The sequence below is a fragment of the Dysidea avara genome, chromosome 3 (assembly GCF_963678975.1).
Source record: "Dysidea avara chromosome 3, odDysAvar1.4, whole genome shotgun sequence".
Taxonomy (NCBI): domain Eukaryota; kingdom Metazoa; phylum Porifera; class Demospongiae; order Dictyoceratida; family Dysideidae; genus Dysidea; species Dysidea avara.
In genome coordinates, this window is record NC_089274.1 from 13,017,959 (window position 1) to 13,038,594 (window position 20,636).

The window sequence follows — 20,636 nt, forward strand, 5'->3', positions numbered from 1 at the left end:
AGACCTTTCCCTATAAAAGTAAAATTACGGTAATAATTATAACAGTAATGCACGTACACACACACACACACACGCATGCATGCATGCACGCACGCACACACACACACACACACGCGCAGAGTACATAACATGACAGTACAGCATGAAAAAACAAACCACAATGTACAGGCAAAGATTATGCAAAGGAGTGTGTTATATTAGGGAGTTTTGCAAGCCTTTACCCATGTTTATCATTGTACACCTAAAGTTGGCAATGTGCAAAGTATTTGTTCATAGCTATAATGAAATTGACTACAAATCTATAGAATCATTTTCATGCACACATAAGTTGACAATGTAATTAAAATTAATCCATTTTCATGAGTAAAATTGTCTGCAGCTGTAGGTGGTATTATAATGCATCAACTTCAAATTGATTACAAACCATAGGCAGTGGAGATGGGGGGAAGGGGGCATGGCCCCCTACTTTTATGGGACAATATTTGCAAGAAAAGATCTAGATACTCTAATAGATCTAGATACTCTAATAGAGCAGTCACAGTATTCAGAGAAGCAGTGTAGCAAGCTACTTAGCTACGTATGTGTAGTATAAATAAGGAGATATAGTTGGTGTATGAAGCTATTGTCAGCAGGTAGTTACCTTTTTTTTCTTCTTTTTTTGGTCTTTAGCTTACAGCTGGCCTGGCCCCCTCAATCTTTGGCCTGCTCCACTGCCCCTGTTACAAACTATGCCGATGTAATGGAAGCTACGTAACTACATAGGGCAATCATATAATTATGCAGGATAAACCACCTTAGGTTAACCATCATATAGCTCATATATTGTGCATGGGGGGGAGAAATTGCAGTGACAGCTACAGAGTTACAAGGAAATGACCATGCAACGTATTGTAAATTGTAGGGGTCAAAATACTCCACTGTTCATTGTTGTCAGCTCAATTATTAAACTTCTATATAGTATTATAGAAGTTCATATAACTTCATAGATCTAGTAATGGAAAAATCTACATTGTATCTGTGGATAAGAAGAAATGTGTCAGTGATAAAACAAGCCCAAAACCAGTTTATGGCTGTAGTGTTTGGGGTATTATGAAGTAAAAATAAGTAACAGTAGTCAAAATTCTGTCTTCCATAATCATCACCGTGCAGAAGGAATTTGATAAAAACAGGTCCCATAGCCATGCAGTTTATGGCTAGCTTTGAGGTATTTAAAATACAAAAATGTGAAACCCATTCAAAACACTGAGTAAAAGAGGGTGCTACAGCCTTGAGTAAAAAGTTGTCACATCAAAGGTGGCTACAAATAAATAGCTCCAGTGTTGCCTTAATAATGGCCGTAAAACTGAATGATTGGCATCAGCCATTTCTTTGTCACTACCTTCTTCCTTTGATTTCATAATCTTTAGCTAAACTTTTGAAGGCTGCACTCTTGTTTACAGCTTGCATACATGATATATTCTAGGTAATGGTACATCATGAGTTCTAGGTACAATATAGCTAAGAAGTATACATTTAGTAATTTTTGAGATATACACAATTGTTAGTTTTATACGCACTCATCTACATGGCTGCCTTATTTTGGCCACACCATGATGTATTTATAGTGTTGCAAATTGTACGCTGTTATTAGGTCTGTAAATGAAGTTGTATGTGTTCACATCGCTTGGTTTATTGTTTACAAAGCTTGGTGTGACTGTTGGAAGAGCAGTTTGTGATGCGCTGGTGTGCTTAAATTTTGTATGCCAGCCTATGCAGTGGAGCAGGTTTGCCCATAGAGGAGGGGAAATTTGTACTGGGTCCACTATGTGCTGGTTCTTGCTCAACTGTAGCCGTGTAGTCTGAATCCCCCCAACCTTAATTTTCCTACCTTCATTCATGGAGTCCATAAATTCTGCACATAGGGTAGCTTTACAGTGGAGCATATAATTATAAGTAATTATTTGTTTTGCTCGGCTAAATTGCATGGTGGAGATTTATGGATTGGTGACTCGGTGTCACTTGGAAAAATTGTTGACATTTTTGTAGTAGACATAGCTCTTTCAACAGTTGCCAGGCAAAGAATCTTCAATCTGTCATTTTGAAACTAGCTGTTACCTACCCACTCGGCATTCCTCTGTACAGTTAAGGCCTTTTCAAAGTAGACACACAGCAATTACAAGCAAAATAGTATAATTATTATTAAAACTTCGAACCTCCACAAGGACATCATACAGTACAGTAGTAACTGTATATTAGGGATCACATGAGTTTTGCACTTTCTCACAAAAAATATATATATATGTTGGCCGGAAAACCAATTAATAGGTATACAATTACACCCTAATTCAGTATAGGATTAATCAAATGTCGGACCTGATGTCCACTAGTATATCTTCAGCTGTAAGCCCTTGTTTCCATGATCCCTAACATTCCTTCTCATTGTAAGCTGATATATGGGCTTTTAGAAAATTTGCAATACAACTATCTAAATTAAGGACACAATAGAAAACCTAAGGTTACATACTGAACTTCTAATTAAAATTGCTATATAATAGAATCATATGATGCCTATATACTTCCTACACACTTTTCTTTAATAGAATTCATGAATTTAATATCCATGATACTGCACCTATATGTATAATCACGCAGACGATAACCCAAGAGGCTTGATCTACTTATTACAACTCTAAAATTATGTAGGACTCTCAGTGAACGTACGTACTACGTACACTGTCTGTCCACTGAATAAATAATAACAGTGGTGACAAAGAACTGTTGATCATGAACAGTGTCAATCAAGCCTCTAATAATTCTTAAACTCTTATGATTTTACCTTATAGAAATGACATAGTATCCTTAACAACCATTGCCATGGAGACCATTTCTAAGGTAATAAGCATTTTGGGCCATAACAACCACACTACATACTCTAGCCAATGAAATTGCAATTACAACTTTTCACTGCCACTACCAATGAAATTAGGGATTAATTTCATTGTTGGTATAGTGACTTTTGTATGAGCAGTGAAACAGGTATAGTATTAATAAATAAATTGTATGTGTGATATAGCTAGCTAGCTAATGCATAGCCATACTACAAAACATAGCCAAACTATGTAGCCATGTGTAAAGATTAGTTTGATGTGTGTCATTTATTACAACTACTAAGGTGGTTATGAAGTGTTGCATGATGCATGGTTCATTAGATGGTGTATTACATTTAAGGTAGCTACAGTCTATACTTCTGAATCATGTGAATCATAGAGCTACTAATGGCTGAGATACATAAGGAACAACAATGCATTTTCAGTTGCTATGTAAAACAAGTACCATTGCACATGCAGTGTTGTGGTAATGGATTATGCCACTCCATGGGATAATCTTGTACTCTGGTCCAGTTTACATTCTTCAATGTTTTTAACACAGAGGCACCATTAGCACATTTATCCTCATCATAGAATTCACAATACAACTTCCAGTACTCACTGGGGCTGAACACTGTGCATTGTTTAGTTGACAAAATTTCCTGTGATAAAACAAACAGTTCCATCAACAGAGAGACACATCGTGCATGTACTCCATAAGGTTCATGTTAGACCTTGCATGGAAGAAGAAACCAATTGCAAGATCTGATACAGTCCTACAAACAAGATTGTTTGCCAATGCAGTAATGACAAACAGTTGTGGATTCAATTGTCCAGTCATTATTGCATTGGCCTGGAGTCCAAGGCCAGCTAGGGAATTACCAAAATAGCAAGGGCTTTATTGAGCAAATAAATGAATACTGTGTCATAAAAATGATTCAACACAGAATGGTTAGATTTGTCTTAAATCAACCATGGAGAAAGATTAGATTTTTTTGCTTTCATGAATCTAATCGAAAAAGAACATGTGAGATAGCATAACTAAATGCTATTTCCATAGCAACATAGAAGTTACAGTCTAAATTTCAAAATACCCAGTGGTGGATTCAAGAAGGAGGGGGGACAGGGGGAACGTGCCCCCTCATCCCTTTTTAAAAAATTGCATACAAGACCGAGATACTCTAATATAGAGCAGTCAATCACTCTAATAAAGCAGTCACAGTATTCATGAGGCAGTGTAGTTTAACTATGAAGTTATGAATAATGATCTTTATACATTTTATTGTATATACATTTGGTAAAGGACAGCCATTATTTGCTGTGACCTTTTTTTTGTCTTCAACTTTTTTTAGTAAAGTGCACCCCCCCTTTCCAAACTCTGGATCCGCCCCTGGAATTATGGTAAGAAAATAATAAAGCATAGCATTAAACAGCCCAAATAGGTAGACCACTAATTTCCAAGAGGAAATGTAACTGACAATACAGTTGTACAGATAGCTGCTGCATGTGCATTAAACAACATTACTAGCATAGGCGGCGGAAAGGGGGGGCTAGGGGGCTAAGCCCCCCCCCCCCCCCCCCCCCCCCCCCTCAGAATGATATCACACCGAAATTATCTTTCTTGGAGTGGGGCTGAAAACCGTGATAAAGATCGAGATACTCTAATAGAGCAGTCACTCTAATAAAGTAGTCAGTGTGTAGCGAGCTATGTAAGGATTTTTATGTAGTTTATCAGCTAGAAATGGTAGCTGGTGAGGTGGAAAGCTCTTGTCAGTTGGTTGTGACCTTTTTCTTTTGGTCTCACCTTACCAAACTATAGAAATAAGTCTGGGTCAGCCCAGCCCCCCCTCATATCAACTACTTCCTCCGCCGCTGATTACTAGAGTGGCCTCCACTCCAATTATGTAGGACAAAATGTGTTAGATTAACTCTGTTATACAAGATTATTCACAACCTAACTGAAATATGTAACCGGGCCTGCGATAATAGGGCATGTGGGCACATGATTTTTGCCTACTTTTTCACACTTTCATCACTCATAACATTTTGTACCATTATACTATGGCATTGTAATTTTCAGCTCTTAGTAAGCAGTTAATTGGCATCATGATGCAAGTTACAGAATTTATTTTTATTAGTTTAACCAAAAGGTAAGGTGAATACAGAATAAAAATATACTTTTCCAGTACTGAGATATGACCTGTAGAGTGATGGGGTGTAGTTTGTGCCCACATGCCCTGTTTTCGCAGGCCCAGTCACATATATCTAACAGCTACTTACCAACATTGTCACCTGTCTCCACCACAAGACCTAATCATGATCCTACACTATCATGCATCAATAGACTAGTCATTTTTTCCAAGAACATTAATTAAATACCACTGGGCATAGTCAACCAACCAATTAACCATTGATAGTTTCAAACAATCATTACACAATCGCTGTTTACATAAACATTAGCACCTATGCCCCAGGCAGGCCATACTAGAGTAATTAAACAATATAATAATAATACTACATGCATACCCTAAGAACTTTTTCTTTGAGCCTGTAAATTGACATATAGCTGGCATAGATTAGGTATATAGAGTAGCTAAGTCATCAACACTGAAAGTTAACTACTCCCTTGAAACCATAAATATTTTTAAAGATTTGACCATTAAACATGAACAAGTTTACAAAGTATTTTAACTGACAATGGCTGTGATGTAGGAAGTTGTACCTGCAACCTTAGGGTAAAAGTAACATGACAGTTTGTGAGACTGAATTAGAAATAAATAGCTACACTGTCAAATACTGTAGTAGCTACAAGCTCACAAGCAAGAATATATTCTGTTACTTTCACTAGTGAATCTTCCATTGTCCCTTTGCTGTGTTGCCAGGGAGCCTTCTCCCTATTGGAGTAGAAAAATACACTGCAATCTTACTACATGTTTACAGTTGATGGAATGAGTGTGGGTTTGAGTTCTTGATCAATATGCTGAGTATTATGAAATTTTGTCTTTGCATAATTATGATCACTAATAATACAAATACTCATAAAACCACCTTATAAACATCTTTCAAAGGTATTATCAGAAGATTTATGCTAAAGTTTATGTAACAAGGACCCAGATCAGCATTGGAGGTGTACAAGATCGAGATACTTTAATAGAACATTCACTGGAAACATGTAGTTGGTTCTGTTATAGAATTTATCCAAATCTGCCTGCACCTATACATATAATGAAGTGCATTGTTCTGTTTAAAGGGCTTTATTCATCTACTTGTGTAGTTAATATCAGGGGCATAGCCAGGATTTTTTTGAAGGGGGTTCGGATTTAAAGTGGAATGTCTCAAGGGGAAGGCCTGAGTGCTTCCCCTAGACCATGCATGTCAGTTGGTCGAAAATGATGCATACACAAAATGTGCCCTTAGGCAGTAACATTAAAAGGTGCTGTTTGTGCATCTAACCAGCTAAAACCTACAGACTGCTGTTTATGCATTATAGAAACTATAAACCTATTGTAAAACTATTAAACTGATCTTCACTTCCAGACAGCATACTGACAACCAACTTCAATTTCCTAGCACACGAAAGTCCTCCACACTCGAATCCCTTAGTTGGCAATACTTCTTTCCAGCTATACAATATTCTCGGCCGGTCCTCCTGTTGATGGTCAATAACTTCAGACTTGGCTCGTACTCCAATATGTTCGAGACATCACGTGCCCACAACATGTAACAAACAAATTATTCATCAAGTAAATGTACATCAACAATTCACAGATTGTACTAACCTGACACATGTATAACACGACCACTCAAGTTTAGCAGCTGCTGCCTCGTAATATGTCCCAACAGATCACTGAACAGTCCTTGCCATTTCGCCCGCGCGGATAGTTATAAAAACCGGAATCGAAATGGGAAACGAAACGAAACGAAATCAGCCTACAGTATAGTGGAGGACAATCACAATATTATGCACAGTTACACTATAATATGCACGCAGTACCTGTTTATGCATCAAGCAAGACTCCAGGTGGCAGATTTCTCTGCACGGCGCTTATCGATTAGATAGAGATATTAAACGTCTGCTCCTATCCGAGGGTCTGGGGACTCAAAAATAGAAAAGTTCTGTGCTTGGGTAGGTGAGCGTTGATTGTCCCTTGACCACTTTTATAAGAGGAGTGACTAGGAATAACTACTTGATCATTACAAACCGTTTACGGTAAAAAAAAGCAGTGGGTTGACGAGTCTGAAGCCATAGGGATCCATCTGTGGCTATTATGGCACGCTTCTTATGAAAGTGGTTAAGGGACAATCAACGGCTCACCTACCCAAGCACAGAACTTTTCTATTGTATAGTCCCCAGACCCTCGTATAGGAGCAGGCGTTTAATATCTCTAATCGATAAGCACCGTGCAGAGAAATCTGCCACCTGGAGTCTTGCTTGATGCATAAACAGGTACTGCGTGCATATATTATAGTGTAACTGTGCATAATATAGTGATTGTCCTCTACTAGAGTGTAGGCTGATTTCGTTTCGTTTCGTTTCGATTCCGGTTTTTATAACTAGCCCACTCGGGCTACTTCAACCATGCATCTCGTGCGCAATCGATCACATGATGCAATAGATATACTTTGCAATGGTTCAGCATTAATGTGATGTGACCCTCAAGAGTAGTACAGAGGAGCGCCAGTGGGCAAGTAGCTACCGGAGAGCTCCAGAGCTGTAAGACTTGGTGTGATTTTTAAATTTTTTTAAAATTCTACCTCTGAAAGGGGGGTTCGTCCGAACCCCCCCTGCCTACGCCCTTGAATATGTATGGCAATACTTAATTCAGGTACACAATTTCCAATGAAATACTGATGCTCTCAGATTCAATCTTGTATTGTTCAAATTTCAAAATTTTCCACTTTCAACATAATTATTATTCTAACATGCACCTATTCAGTGTTGTGCAATTGTGAGAGGGGTGCATCATGTACTTGGTTGTCTGTACCTACCCAAACTTTTCCATTAGCAAAATGCTTCAGAGAGCCATACCTATAATTTAGTATTGGCTTGTATGAAAGGAAGCTTTATCGATTTGAATGAATTTGTACTATCATGGTTGTACAAATCAATGGTTCGACCAATATTAGAATACGGAAATGTAATTTGGGGACCCCATTATGTATTAGATCAACGTAAACTTGAGGGTGTGCAACGGCGTGCTACAAAACTAGTACCATCTTTAAGAGACAAGTCTTACATAGATTGACTGACATCAATGAATTTACCATCTCTTTTGTACAGGCACAGACGTGGTGACTTAATATTTCTTTTCAAGATGTTGAACGATTACTTCAATCTGGATCACTTCAACTTTTTTACTTTCTCCCACAATACACAAACTAGAGGTCATGCATATAAATTACTTAAGCCCCCTGCCCACCTTTCATGTCGGGTCAACTATTTTGGTACTAGAGTAATTAATGATTGGAACAATCTTACGAGTGATATTGTAGGAAATTCTTTATTAAATAATTTTAAATCAGCTGTAGATAAATACTTTTATGACTAGATTTATGTTAATGTAATAATTATATTCATAGTTAATTTTTGTTTATTGCATCTAATTTATGTATGTGTATGTATGTAATTGAATGGGTGTACAGGCTTCTAAGCCTCAACCCAAATCAAATCATAATCATAATCATAATCTAAAGGCAGTATATAAAATATCTACAGGCAGAAAATATTATGAATTTTATGTGGAAATGTCTCCAAATTGCAGTATTTTAGCATCTATTTTTCAAATTTTTCCTGGGAAATGCCCCCAGACCCCCCTAGCTCCAGCATGCAAAAGCTGGGAAGTGTGCTTTGCACACATCTACCCAAGAGATTAGTACCTTGAGTTAGCCCCCCCCTCCCTTTTATAAATCCTAGATCCGCCCCTGCTTTTAGCTGTACTTTAGGGATCATACAGTTGTTTTACATCAAGATTTCTATTTTTAAGCAGTTGAGTGGGCAACTGATGTAGTGAAGGTGTGATTTCCGGCTAATTTTGCCCTATATCACGTTCCGACCCGCCAGTGGTTAGAGATGTCACAGCTTAACCAAACTTCGTATGTGACTTCTTTGTCGATGGATGATTACTACTGTAGTGTGAGAAGGTTTGGGCTATCAATCGTTTGGTGTCTGTAGACGAAAACCTGTTTTTGGAGCCCAAAATCGTGCTCAAATGATGCAGCGACAGGAAACCTACCTCACCAATCAAACTACCAATGCTTTTAGGTGAAGGTTTACTCACAGAGGAAGGTTGAACTCCAGTATTCTACGATAAAGGATCATGGCTTCTGAGAGTTACAGCTCGTAATGTCGGATTTTGCAGGTATTTCGATCGATTTCTACCCCAAGAAAGCAATGGAATTTATTGCCACTGCAGCTGTATTCAAGCCGGTGAGAGTTAGTCCAACATGTAACAGCAGTTAGCAAATTATTTTGAAGAGGTCGAATTTTTACATTGGAAACCCTATATATAACGTGTCTCATAGTCTGATTTTGAATAAAATGTGACATGATGATTATGGAGACAACACAATTTTTTTTTTTTTTTTTACAACACAATAGAAGCTCTGATGATAATAAAGTTAGTGTTGAGTCAGAAAATAGTGAAGTCTGTTCATTTCCACTTTACATACAATGTTTACCTTGCATTGCTACCAATTTGCTGTGAGACTGGGGTCAATATCAACCCAAGAAAATATTTGAGATTCTCTAATAGAACAGTCAAACACTCTAGTAGAACAGTCATCGCATGTGACAAGGAAAATGATAACCATTTAAGTGTTTATCCCCAGGAGGCTAATATGTATGTTCTTGACATGGTGCTGCATACATAGCAGTTGAATACCAATTGCTACAACAATCAGAAGACTGAAACCATGCATAATATTTTAATACACAATAGATGCTATTTCAAAATATCTATAGCTTTTGAGGGACTATAAATATGCCCCCAGATCCATTGCTCTAATATCTCTACTAAATCTGGAGCACATCCCAATTTCAAGCTATTGCTATTAGCCGTTGAAGTGACACTTCCATTTAGCTACCGCATTCTATCATGAAGAAATTCTCTACACAAAGAAAAAACACAAAATAAAAGCATAATGCATTTCTGAAAAGCACAAAAACAAGCATAATAGGCAGAAAATTGGGGAAATTCCATAATGCATAATAGGCAAATTTTGGAGCATAATAGATTCGAGGCCTTGCCAATTTACAGTATTGCTATCGTTAGGTCTATAAATGTTGTGCTCACATAGCTTGGTTGTATTGTCTACAGAGCTTGTTGTGACTGTTGGAAGAGCAGTTTGTGATGAATTTGTGCTTAAATTTTGTATGCCTAGCTATATGGTGCAGCAGGCTTGCCCATAGAGGAGGGCAATTTGTACTAGGCTCCACTATGTGTTGGATCTTGACCAACTTCATCAATACTGTAGCCATGTAGTCCAGCCGACCTTCATTTTCCTCCCTCCCTGTATGGGCTCCAAAAGTCTGCGTGTGGGTGGCTTTGCATGCAGTGAAGCTTATAAACTTGATTTTAATTATTTGCTTTGATAGACTAAATTTACACTAGTAACCTATATGGCATTTTTAATAAAATCCTGGTGTGGATTTATGGATTGGTGACTGTCACTCGTGGAAATTCTTGTAATAGTCATAGTTGGAGCAATACCTTGCCTGCATGCTCTTTTGTCGATTGGTACCATCAAATGGCGAGATGCCATGAGGATGCTGCAACATTACATAACTGTAACTAGTGACTGTGTTATTGTTGTATTAATGCCTGTATTATTTTTGAAGAAGCATTAAATACTGTAAAAAAGCTCTTTCAGCAGTTCTTCAATTTTGAACTGGCTGTTACCTACCCACTTAGCATCCCTCTGTGCAATTAAGGCCTTCCCAAAATATACACATTAGCAATTACAAGTGAATAGAAATTAAAACACAAGCACATTATATGGTATGGTAGTAACTGTATATTTGAAATCATGGAGGTTTGCACTTTCCCAAAAGTATTTGCCAGAAACCAGTGCAGCCTGGCAATTATACCTTCATGACACCTTGGTTAGGAGCCCTAATTCAGTCATAGACTGAAATTAAGATTAAATGTCCACTATCTTCAGGTGTAGGTGACCTCCCTTGTTTCTATTATTCTATATGATCCCTAAAGTATCATGTAAATTATAGGCCTAACAAATAATCCTTGCAATATATTATTTATTCCTCAATGTACAAAGTAATAGCTACAAACATCAGTGTGATAAAGAATTCTATTTTATGCAATGCACAGCATGGATTCAGAAAAGTAATGTAACTGCTTTTGTGCAGACACAACTCATCTCCACCATTACTGAAATAGCTTCTCTACTCAACGAAGGAGTACAGGTTAATGTCCTACTACTCAACTTTTCTAAGGCCTTCAATAAGGTCCCACATGCTATAATCTGGATTATTATGGAATAAGGTGCCTGTATTTAGAGAATTACTGATGGAAGTCAACAGGTTGCTAACCTGTACAGTCACACACAGCCATCCCCAGGCTGACTAGAGCTCCATTATGGCCCCATACCACACACACACACCATGCACACACACACACACACACACACACACACACACACACACACACACACACACACACACACACACACACACACACACACACACACACACACACACACACACACACACACACACACACACACACACACACACATACACACACTTACAATCAAGAATCAAGAACTCCTTTTTTTCCCAAAATCATATGCATCTATCTGATGTGATTGGAATCAGATTTATTATTTAAACACGCATGTATGAGGTATGTGCATTACAAAACAACAATAATAATCAACTTGGAAAACAGAATTCACTCTATGAAAACAGACTGTGTTTTTGAAATCTTGCATTCTATTTAACTGGGTGTCGGACCACTTGGTTATCAGTGCCTCATTCTGAGTAAATATAGAACTTTTGTAGTTTAGTATTATGAGATAAAACAGTTGCAATATCATCTGCTGCTTCACTACCAATATTGTTACTTGAAATGTTAAGTACTGTCAGAGACAAAGTATTTTGTAAACCTCTTGCAATCTTAATTGCACCTGATGTTTCAAAATTATTTTCTTGTATGTTGAACTCTTGTAATTTAGTATTACGAGATAAAACAGCTGCAATGTCATCTGCTACTTCACTACCAATATTGTTCCTTGAAATGTTAAGTACTGTCAGGGACGAAGTATTTTGTAAACCTCTTGCAATCTTAATTGCACCTGATGTTTCTAAATTACTACACCAAACATAGAACTTTTGTAGTTTGGTATTATGAGATAAAACAGTTGCAATATCATCTGCTGCTTCACTACATGATGGCTTCTTTGTAGCTGAATTCTCTACAAGGTAACTTCTTCTAGCTTATCTCTAAGGTATAGTGTGGTGTGCTCTTCAGTTTTACAATAATAGTTCAGTACAACTGACCATCTAGTAACAATATTCAATTAATTAACTCATATGCAAAATACAGGGTGTGAAATTGCAATGTACAAGTTGTTGAAACATCTTGTAGTGATATGAGCTGTTTGTCAAGAGGATAAGCACAGTAGCTTTATTTGTATGATTAGCTATAATCATTCAGTACATGCAGTGTAGCTAAGAGTGACTTTCTAGGCTCACTCATTATTATATATAATATTATGCTAAAATAGCTAAATAGATGTTACGTGATACACAGCCAAGTCATATTGTGTGTACATACAGCCAATCATGTGCTGGGATAAACATTGTTGAACTGCCATTGAACTGTACTTATTACATCATTTCATTATTACTGAACTTTTCATCAGACCAGTTGCAATTCTATGACTTATTGTGACTTGAGAGCCCACATGACTGAACTTCTACCCTTGATACCTAAAAATGCAGGAAGTATAGCTATGTTGCAACATCTATAATTATAATTTAATTAGGTGTAAAGCTTCTGTGTGTGGATATATTTCATCATGCATTAAAAAACTTTTTATTCATTTGTCAATACAATCATTACTGGTAGACAATAAGATGTACAGGAAATATAAAGTGAAGGTAATAGAATTCACCGCTGTACAATTTTTAGCAGCATGAGTCAGCGATAGCTATTTTATTCAAATTCTATGATATAATCTGCAGTGCATGTAATCCTATAGTATGTACAGGTTGAACTGAGTTCTCTAGCTGCTTGATCTGCTAAAGAGATTTTTATTCAAATTTCTGACACTATTTATTACCAATCAAAATTTTCATCATATATGCATGTGTGCAAAATGCTGGTAAATCAGTAGGACTTGTTTGTGAGTGAATTGTAAGGTTCTATGTATGCTTATCATTTACTGAATTACCACAGTTTATCTTTAAAAAACAGAAGCTAGGCTATTTTCCAAAATGCGCATTGGAATTAAAGTGCCATAGATTGTTCAGCTTCATCTGCATGATGCTTTGCTTGCATGCATGCGCATCACTCAGAAATGATTGAATTCTGAACACACAGATAAATTTAGTAGATTAATATTGTTGACTTCATCAGTCATTAGAGTGGTAGACAATGTGCTGTACAGGAAATGTACAATAGAGACAATATTAAATTCATAGATAGTGTTTATGCTGACACATATCCTATTAGAGATACATGGAAATTGCTTGTGTTATTTATAACAGGGTGATTAACTGGGCTTGCAATAAAACAAAAATGAGTAACATGACATTAATTTTGTGATTATGCATGGTATAGAAGTGGATTGGTAAATGTGAAATATTCTTTCAGTGTTGATCTGTAGTGATGTGTAAACTGTTTGAGGTGTAGCTATTCTGTGGAGCATGTCATCCTCTGTAGTATGTCATGGTCAATTGGTTTCAGTCATGGTTACTATTTCTTGTGCTCTGTTTGTCAGTTTCCTTATTTTTTTATGTGACAGACCTTGTTTGTTGTCTTTACATCTCAAAAGTTTGTGGCCAAAATAAGGCATTTCGAGTTAACAGTCAGCGTTGTTCATATTCTTAGGTTACAAAGAAATTCTGTGAAATAATTTGACATGTGCATATAGCTGCCTAAATGGTAACACAGTGAATTATTCTTGTGTGACATTAAGGCCAAGTTCCATAGTGATGTCACAACATGGTATGGCCACGTGAAACACCAGTTTTAGTACCATCTAGTGAACCAGCACTGGGGTGCTTCTGTACCACTCAGTTACTACAGCTAAATCTCCTGGGAAAAGACTAGTAACCTGCAACAGATGGAGGTCACAGAACGTGACATTCCACAAAAGACAACCTAAACACCACTAAAGAGACATGGACAGTTGAGATTTTACTTCTCCTGTTGACACCAGGCTTATTGCAGTGAGCTGGGTAGACTGTGAGTAAAGTTTCTTGCTTAAGCAACAACTGGGGCACCACTGAACACAAAACCTGGAACCTTATAATTACTGGATCAGTGCTGGCCAAGAAGACAGACAGACATATACGCAAATAGAGTAAAGTTGAGGCCATCTACTGTAGGGGAAATTTACACCAAATTGTACACCACATAGTGGCACATGCAACCATACAACAGAACAGCTATAGCAGTGACAGCAGAATTGCCTATGTTACATGATTCATGGGAATGTAGGGTGTGTTTGACTCTATATCAAATATTGTTATTGACTCTATATCAAATATTGTTAAATTTTGTATGGGTGTGAAATAGTTATGCTGTAATTAAATTGTCTATCTGTGGACAGATTACATCATATCTTTATATAGTAGAGAAGGTGATGAAAAATTTCTATTTTGAATGCAACACTTCCTGTATTTGTTGTCTATAAAATAAACCCTGGTGGATACTTTTGCAAGGAAGGTGCACATTACCTTGTAACAGTGTTTAAAAGGTCTATAAAGTATTACGTGTTCAATTTACATCATTTACGTATCTTGATTATCCAAGATGTTGGCGTATATTCTTATTGCTCTGCTTGTGGTGCAGTCTCAAGGTCATAGCCACGATGAGTTATCACAGCAATATACTCACCGTGTTCAGCTTGACAGTGAAGGCAAATACACTATGTTTTACAGCATAAACAAAGAAGACAGTGTTTTGATGATTGCTGTACGTGTACAGACAACAGGTTGGATTGGACTGGGGTTTTCTCCCAATGGACAGATGCCAGGATCAGATGTAGTTATAGGATGGGTGGACAATACAGGGAAACGTTTCCTACAGGTAGACAAAAATATAATATTTGCAGCTGCATTATTAATGTTAGCTATACAGACATAATTGTGTTTATTGAGAATCCACCATAATTATGACAAGTGTACTGTTATAGGATCGATTTGCATTTACTCGAACTACTCCACAATATGATGCTAGTCAGGATTGGAAGTTAACAGGAGCTGGTGAAGAAGGAGGATACACTACTCTACAGTTTGAGAGAAAATTTGAAACTTGTGATGATGAAGACATTGCTCTAAGTTTTGTAAGGAATTGTAGTACAATTGTAACTTTATGTACAAAAGTAAATCTATTATAGGGGGATACAGTGCATCTGATATACAGCTACCATACTGAAGACCCTATTAACAATGAACAAATCCTGCAACATCAATTTCAAGGCTCCATAACTATCAACCTGTTTGGCCAACAAGACAATGTTCCAACACTTCCACCAGACATTAAACATATAGATGTCATCAATTATAATGTAAGTCTCTATTATATGTGTGTCCAGTAAGCAATGGTGTGTTGGTGTTGACAGATATCTGTACCAGCAAAAGACACTACATATTTGTGCACTGTTATGGAAGTGCCATCAAAGTTTCAGAATCAAACACATTATGTTGTGAAGGTAAACGACAAGTTTAACACATTGCAGGCAACACTGTTAGCTCTTTCAATAGACAGCAGCTCAGATTTCATCTCAAAGTGCTCGCCATGTTCATCACATTCTTTTGTACCTCTGTGAAGGAGTGGATTTAACTGGGGATCCTTCAGTTGGTGTTAGCATGGAATGTGATGGTATCTCAGAAAGAATACAACCATGCAGATTTTCTAATGTCATTGCTGGCTGGGCTGTTGGTGGAAATGTATGTAAAATGCGTATGAATCAGCATTTCATGCTGTACACTTTGTCTCCACACAGGATTTCATATTTCCAGAGAATGCAGCACTACCCATTGGTGGTACAGATAAAATCCACACTCATTATTTACTAGAAATGCATTATGATAATCCTGATGAAGTGTCTGGTAATAAACTATAGTATTTAGAAAAACAAATTATTGAATTATACTGCAGGTATAGTGGATTCTTCTGGTATCAGACTATACTACACTGATAAACCAAGACAGGAGGATGCAGCAGTTCTTACACTTGGCCATTCTGTCATTGGTCACATGATCATACCCCCCAGGGTACAGCAGTATGTGGTCCATGGCTTTTGTTCTAGTAATTGCACTGATGAAGTGAGTGTTGCAGCATTCAAATTAATACATGACTAGTTACATTTGTCTATATCGATAGTATTTCCCTGAAGATGGAATTACAGTTTTTGCTAACTTGCTACACCTTCACACAGTGGGTAAGTGCATATTACTGGTATCCTACATACAATTTTAGTGTGGTAAATTATTTATTTCAATATAAAATATTAGTGACATTCTAAATGTGTACTCTCACCAACAGGGGTAGAGCTTACTCTAAAGCATATTAGAAATGGCACAGAACTAAAGCCAATTGATATCAATCGTAATTATGACTTCAACTTTCAGCAGACCAACTATATTCCAAAAGTGAAAGTGCTGCCTGTATGTTATCATTACTAAAATTGCTATATACCAGTTGATATGCCACTGTGATATTCCCCAGGGTGACCAGATGATACTGGAATGTGTTTACAACACCCAGAACAGAAACACCACCACTTTTGTTAGTGAATAGTTTGTCATACATAATGTGTTTAATTTATACTGTTCTACAGGGAGGAGAAGGAACCAGGGATGAAATGTGCTTGTCATTTCTATACTATTATCCAGCCACAGACCTTTCTGGCTGTGTCAGTTTTGTCAACCCACCTGCATATGATGAGTGGCTACACACTTATGTTCCGTAAGTGAATTTATGTACTGCAGTACTTATTGTCTATTCCCACAATATGCACACTGGCATTTAAAAATGAGCACTATATGACATGTTTTTTAGGTCTGATCAACACTTTGTCATTGAAGCAGCAGCAAATGACAGTGTCAGTGATGTTCGCCCAGTATTTGACTCACTGGATTGGTCAGAACAGAATTATCGTATGTTTGAACACATCGGACAGACAGAAGAGCATGTTCACATTTGTGTCTTAAGTACGGATGAGGTACGTTACAAGCTGTGATGCTGTGCTTACCAACACTTTGTGTACATATGTATGTATGTAATTATGTATGTATGTATGTATGTATGTATGTATGTATGTATGTATGTATGTATGTATGTATGTATGTATGTATGTATGTATGTATGTATGTATGTATGTATGTATGTATGTGTGTGTGTGTATGTATGTATGTATGTATGTATGTGTATGTATGTATGTATGTATGTATGTATGTATGTATGTATGTATGTAGGTATGTATGTATTGTTTGTGTGTATGTATGTATTGTTTGTGTGTATGAGCAATTAGTGTAATTGCTGACACATGCATACTCAGAAAATTGTCTCTTATTTTTCCAACACACAGAATTTCAAAATAATAGTAAATAAACCATCAATGATTGAAGAGCCATTCAAGAATCCAGAGTTGTGTACTTCTGATGCAGACAGGTCTGGATCTATTTCAATACTTAATAGCAGTTACTCTCTGATGGTGTTGATATTCTGCTTACTGGCAGTGACCATATGAGCATGCTAGAATTAGTTTAGTTTGCTATATGCTGACTGTGCATACAACTGTTATGTTTTAATGACTCTATATGGTTACACATCATATTATATACACACACCCTAGTAGTTTGTGTAGAATTATACCTGAAATATTCCCATGTGATTATGTAATACTACATTATTGTATGTATTCATGTAAATAATTCAATTGTTGATCATTCATGGCACTCTGTGATGCAATGTATATGCAAATTGAATGTTATTGATTTTGCAAACAAAATCTAAATATGTATCAAGGAGAAAGCTTACAACAGTGACCATCGTGTTGAGTACAAATGCACAGGATTGTGCCATGTATATATAATGGATGGAGGTTGAGGAATTGGCCATCCCACATCGACCCATAAGTGGCCACCTTCTTTACAAGACATGGGAAGTTGGGCATTCGATTTTTGCTTGTACAACAGCTAATGAACATTGAACCATACCAAGCCAGTGTTTTAACCACTGGCCTCATGTGCACTACTGCTTAATCAAGCAGTGAAGGAAATAAGTTGTGACCAGGGTAATGTACTAAGTATAATATATGACAAGATGCAAACAGTACTAGGTAACCTAGCTAATATAGCCAAACCTCTCTAATCCAATGCTCAATGGGAGCCATAAATTTTGCTGGATTAAGGAAGTTATTGGATTATCATGTCACCTCTGTAATCCGACATTGTACAATATCTAGGAAAATGTCAAGTAAAATGGATCACACAATGTTTTCAACATGAATAGTTTTAGAGTATGCAAGTATTACAGCTTTTTTTCTATTGCTCATGTTGCCAACCAATTAAATACTTTGGTTGCTTAAGAAATATTTTCTGTGATTGTTATTAATGTTGCTATTATTCTCTGTTGGATTACAATGGTTGAAAACAATGTATTCCCAAGTCTAGGGAATCAAATTTTGTGTTGGATTACGGAGTACAAAGGTGTCGGATTGTTTCTATACAAAAGTGTTGGTAAATGAGGATTCTGGATTACACAGGTGTCAGATTAGAGAGGTTCGACTGTAGTTGCAAAGTACACACCACATATACCCCATGGACTCTTTTGCATGTAGTATCACGATCATGAAACTTGTACTGCACCAGTTTACTATGGTTACTATGGTTATAGTATTTGAACAGATAGCCTGGAACTCCTTGACTGGCCAGATCATCGTGTTCATGCACCTTTCATCAGTTGTGCATCTACAGTTATGTACTGTGTTTGTGTGCAAAGTACACTTCATTCTTTACAGTACAGCAAAAACATATTATATATGGAACTGTGACATACAAAACGTAAACAGCTTATATGCAGCCTGCAATCTTTGCCATAATCAGTCTAGCCAAGGAGTCCAAACTCCACCAAAATTAGCAGGATTGGATTTAGGGTCAGGAGGAGGCTTTAGCTGTTCAATGTGTGTGGAATTGTAAAATTCTATCCTTTCTTTTAACATTTTCACTATGTCGGGATGCTCGTCTGCAAGGTTTTTTCTTTCATTTGGATCTTCTTTAACATTGAATAGCCATGTGAGGGAAGGAGTGTATGGGCCACGATCTATCGATCCATCCAAGTGAACCCAACCATCAGGACAGCCATCACCTACTGGCTCATGTCCCCCCATACTGCAATTAGGTTGGCCAATAATAAGCTTCCATTCTCCCACCCGCATAGCTGCTTGACCAATAAAACCTTCGCTTGGAGGATTAAGATTTAGCAACACTTCTTTACGTGGCGTTTCACTGTTTCTGGTAATAGCTGGCCACACATTATATCCATCTAATTTCCATTTGTTGCTGTCTAGCTGTAATCCTGCTATACCTTCTACTATTGTTGGTAGCCAATCGGTTGCATGAATTAATTGATGATTGTCATAGTTCAGTTTTGGTAACTTTGAGCCCCATACAAATCCTGTACCACGAAGACCTCCTTCAAATAATGTAGCTTTATTGCCTCTCAATGGCCAGTTATAACTACCTCTTGCAGTTTGCCCTCCATTGTCTGTGGTAAATATAACTATCGTATTATCTAACAAGTTCCGTTCTTGTAATCTCATGGTAATGTTGGCTATACCTTCATCAGCTGCTCGTAACATCCCACAAAATATACGTCGATTCTCATAAGGTATAGATTGGCATCCATCATTGATGTAACTTTGAGGAGCCTCCATTGGTTCATGGACAGATTGGTAAGCAGCGTAAATGAAGAAGGGTCCCTTTTCAATATCATGCTTGGTGATGGCTTGTTCGATTGCTTTAGTAAAGAGGAAAGTACTGTAGGTTCCATTTTTGTCTGTGACTGGTGCTGTGTTGTTCCTGAAATCTACATAACCTCGCACAGAATGGTTAAAATAGTCCTCAGCAGCGTTATAATACCCATAAAAGGTATCAAATCCTCTGTACGTTGGAGTGTATTCCCATTTGTGCATACCAAGATCCCACTTGCCTACACAATGAGTAGCATAGCCACCTTTCTTCAACTCATCTGCAATTGTGGTTTGATTTAATGGCATGCCAAGAGGGTGTCCATCCCCGATTACTACCCTTTCTAATCCCATGTTATAAGGATAACGACCAGCCATTATAGCAGATCTCGTAGGAGAACATACTCGTTGGACGTAGTATTGCTGCAGTCGGATTCCTTCGTTCGCAAACTTGTCGATGGTCGGTGTCTTAATGTCGGATCCTCTGTAGCTGGTATCATTCCATCCCAGATCATCAATGACGAACATCAATATGTTTGGCTTTGCTGCAGCATAATTCCGTTGTATTAAGACGGCAAAAACGATAGACAAAAGCAACTTCGCATACATTTTGAAAGCACGTGACTA

General features: G+C 37.3%; 1 protein-coding gene, 1 long non-coding RNA gene and 1 pseudogene across 5 annotated transcripts; 1 reads left to right on the top strand and 2 right to left on the bottom strand.

The window, feature by feature from the left end:
• Window positions 1–3,138: 3,138 nt before the first annotated feature.
• On the bottom strand, window positions 3,139–7,221 carry LOC136249443 (uncharacterized). 3 transcript variants are annotated; one of them, XR_010698218.1, is made up of 4 exons: window positions 6,841–7,221; window positions 6,404–6,776; window positions 5,664–5,740; window positions 3,139–3,508 (listed from the first exon to the last, which is right to left on the bottom strand). It is a non-coding gene; the product is annotated as an uncharacterized lncRNA (long non-coding RNA). The 3 variants fall into 3 exon arrangements; XR_010698217.1 differs by having other exon boundaries at window positions 5,686–5,740; window positions 6,841–7,220; XR_010698216.1 differs by lacking the exon at window positions 3,139–3,508 and having other exon boundaries at window positions 4,442–5,740; window positions 6,841–7,219.
• A 213-nt stretch (window positions 7,222–7,434) lies between these two features.
• Window positions 7,435–17,992, top strand: LOC136249445 (putative DBH-like monooxygenase protein 2). Of its 2 annotated transcripts, none has more exons than XM_066041453.1 (14): window positions 7,435–7,560; window positions 14,974–15,121; window positions 15,228–15,377; window positions 15,432–15,602; window positions 15,657–15,746; window positions 15,799–15,984; window positions 16,041–16,146; window positions 16,196–16,362; window positions 16,421–16,478; window positions 16,583–16,704; window positions 16,766–16,825; window positions 16,878–17,005; window positions 17,099–17,261; window positions 17,628–17,992. In XM_066041453.1, exons 2-14 carry the CDS (start codon window positions 14,999–15,001, stop codon window positions 17,787–17,789), a joined length of 1,686 nt encoding a protein of 561 aa, XP_065897525.1. In that variant the 5' UTR covers window positions 7,435–7,560; window positions 14,974–14,998; the 3' UTR covers window positions 17,790–17,992. The 2 variants fall into 2 exon arrangements, with proteins under 2 accessions (XP_065897525.1, XP_065897524.1); XM_066041452.1 differs by having other exon boundaries at window positions 7,466–7,560; window positions 14,643–15,121.
• Window positions 17,993–18,999: 1,007 nt separating this feature from the next.
• LOC136251760 (arylsulfatase B pseudogene) lies at window positions 19,000–20,636 on the bottom strand (annotated as a pseudogene).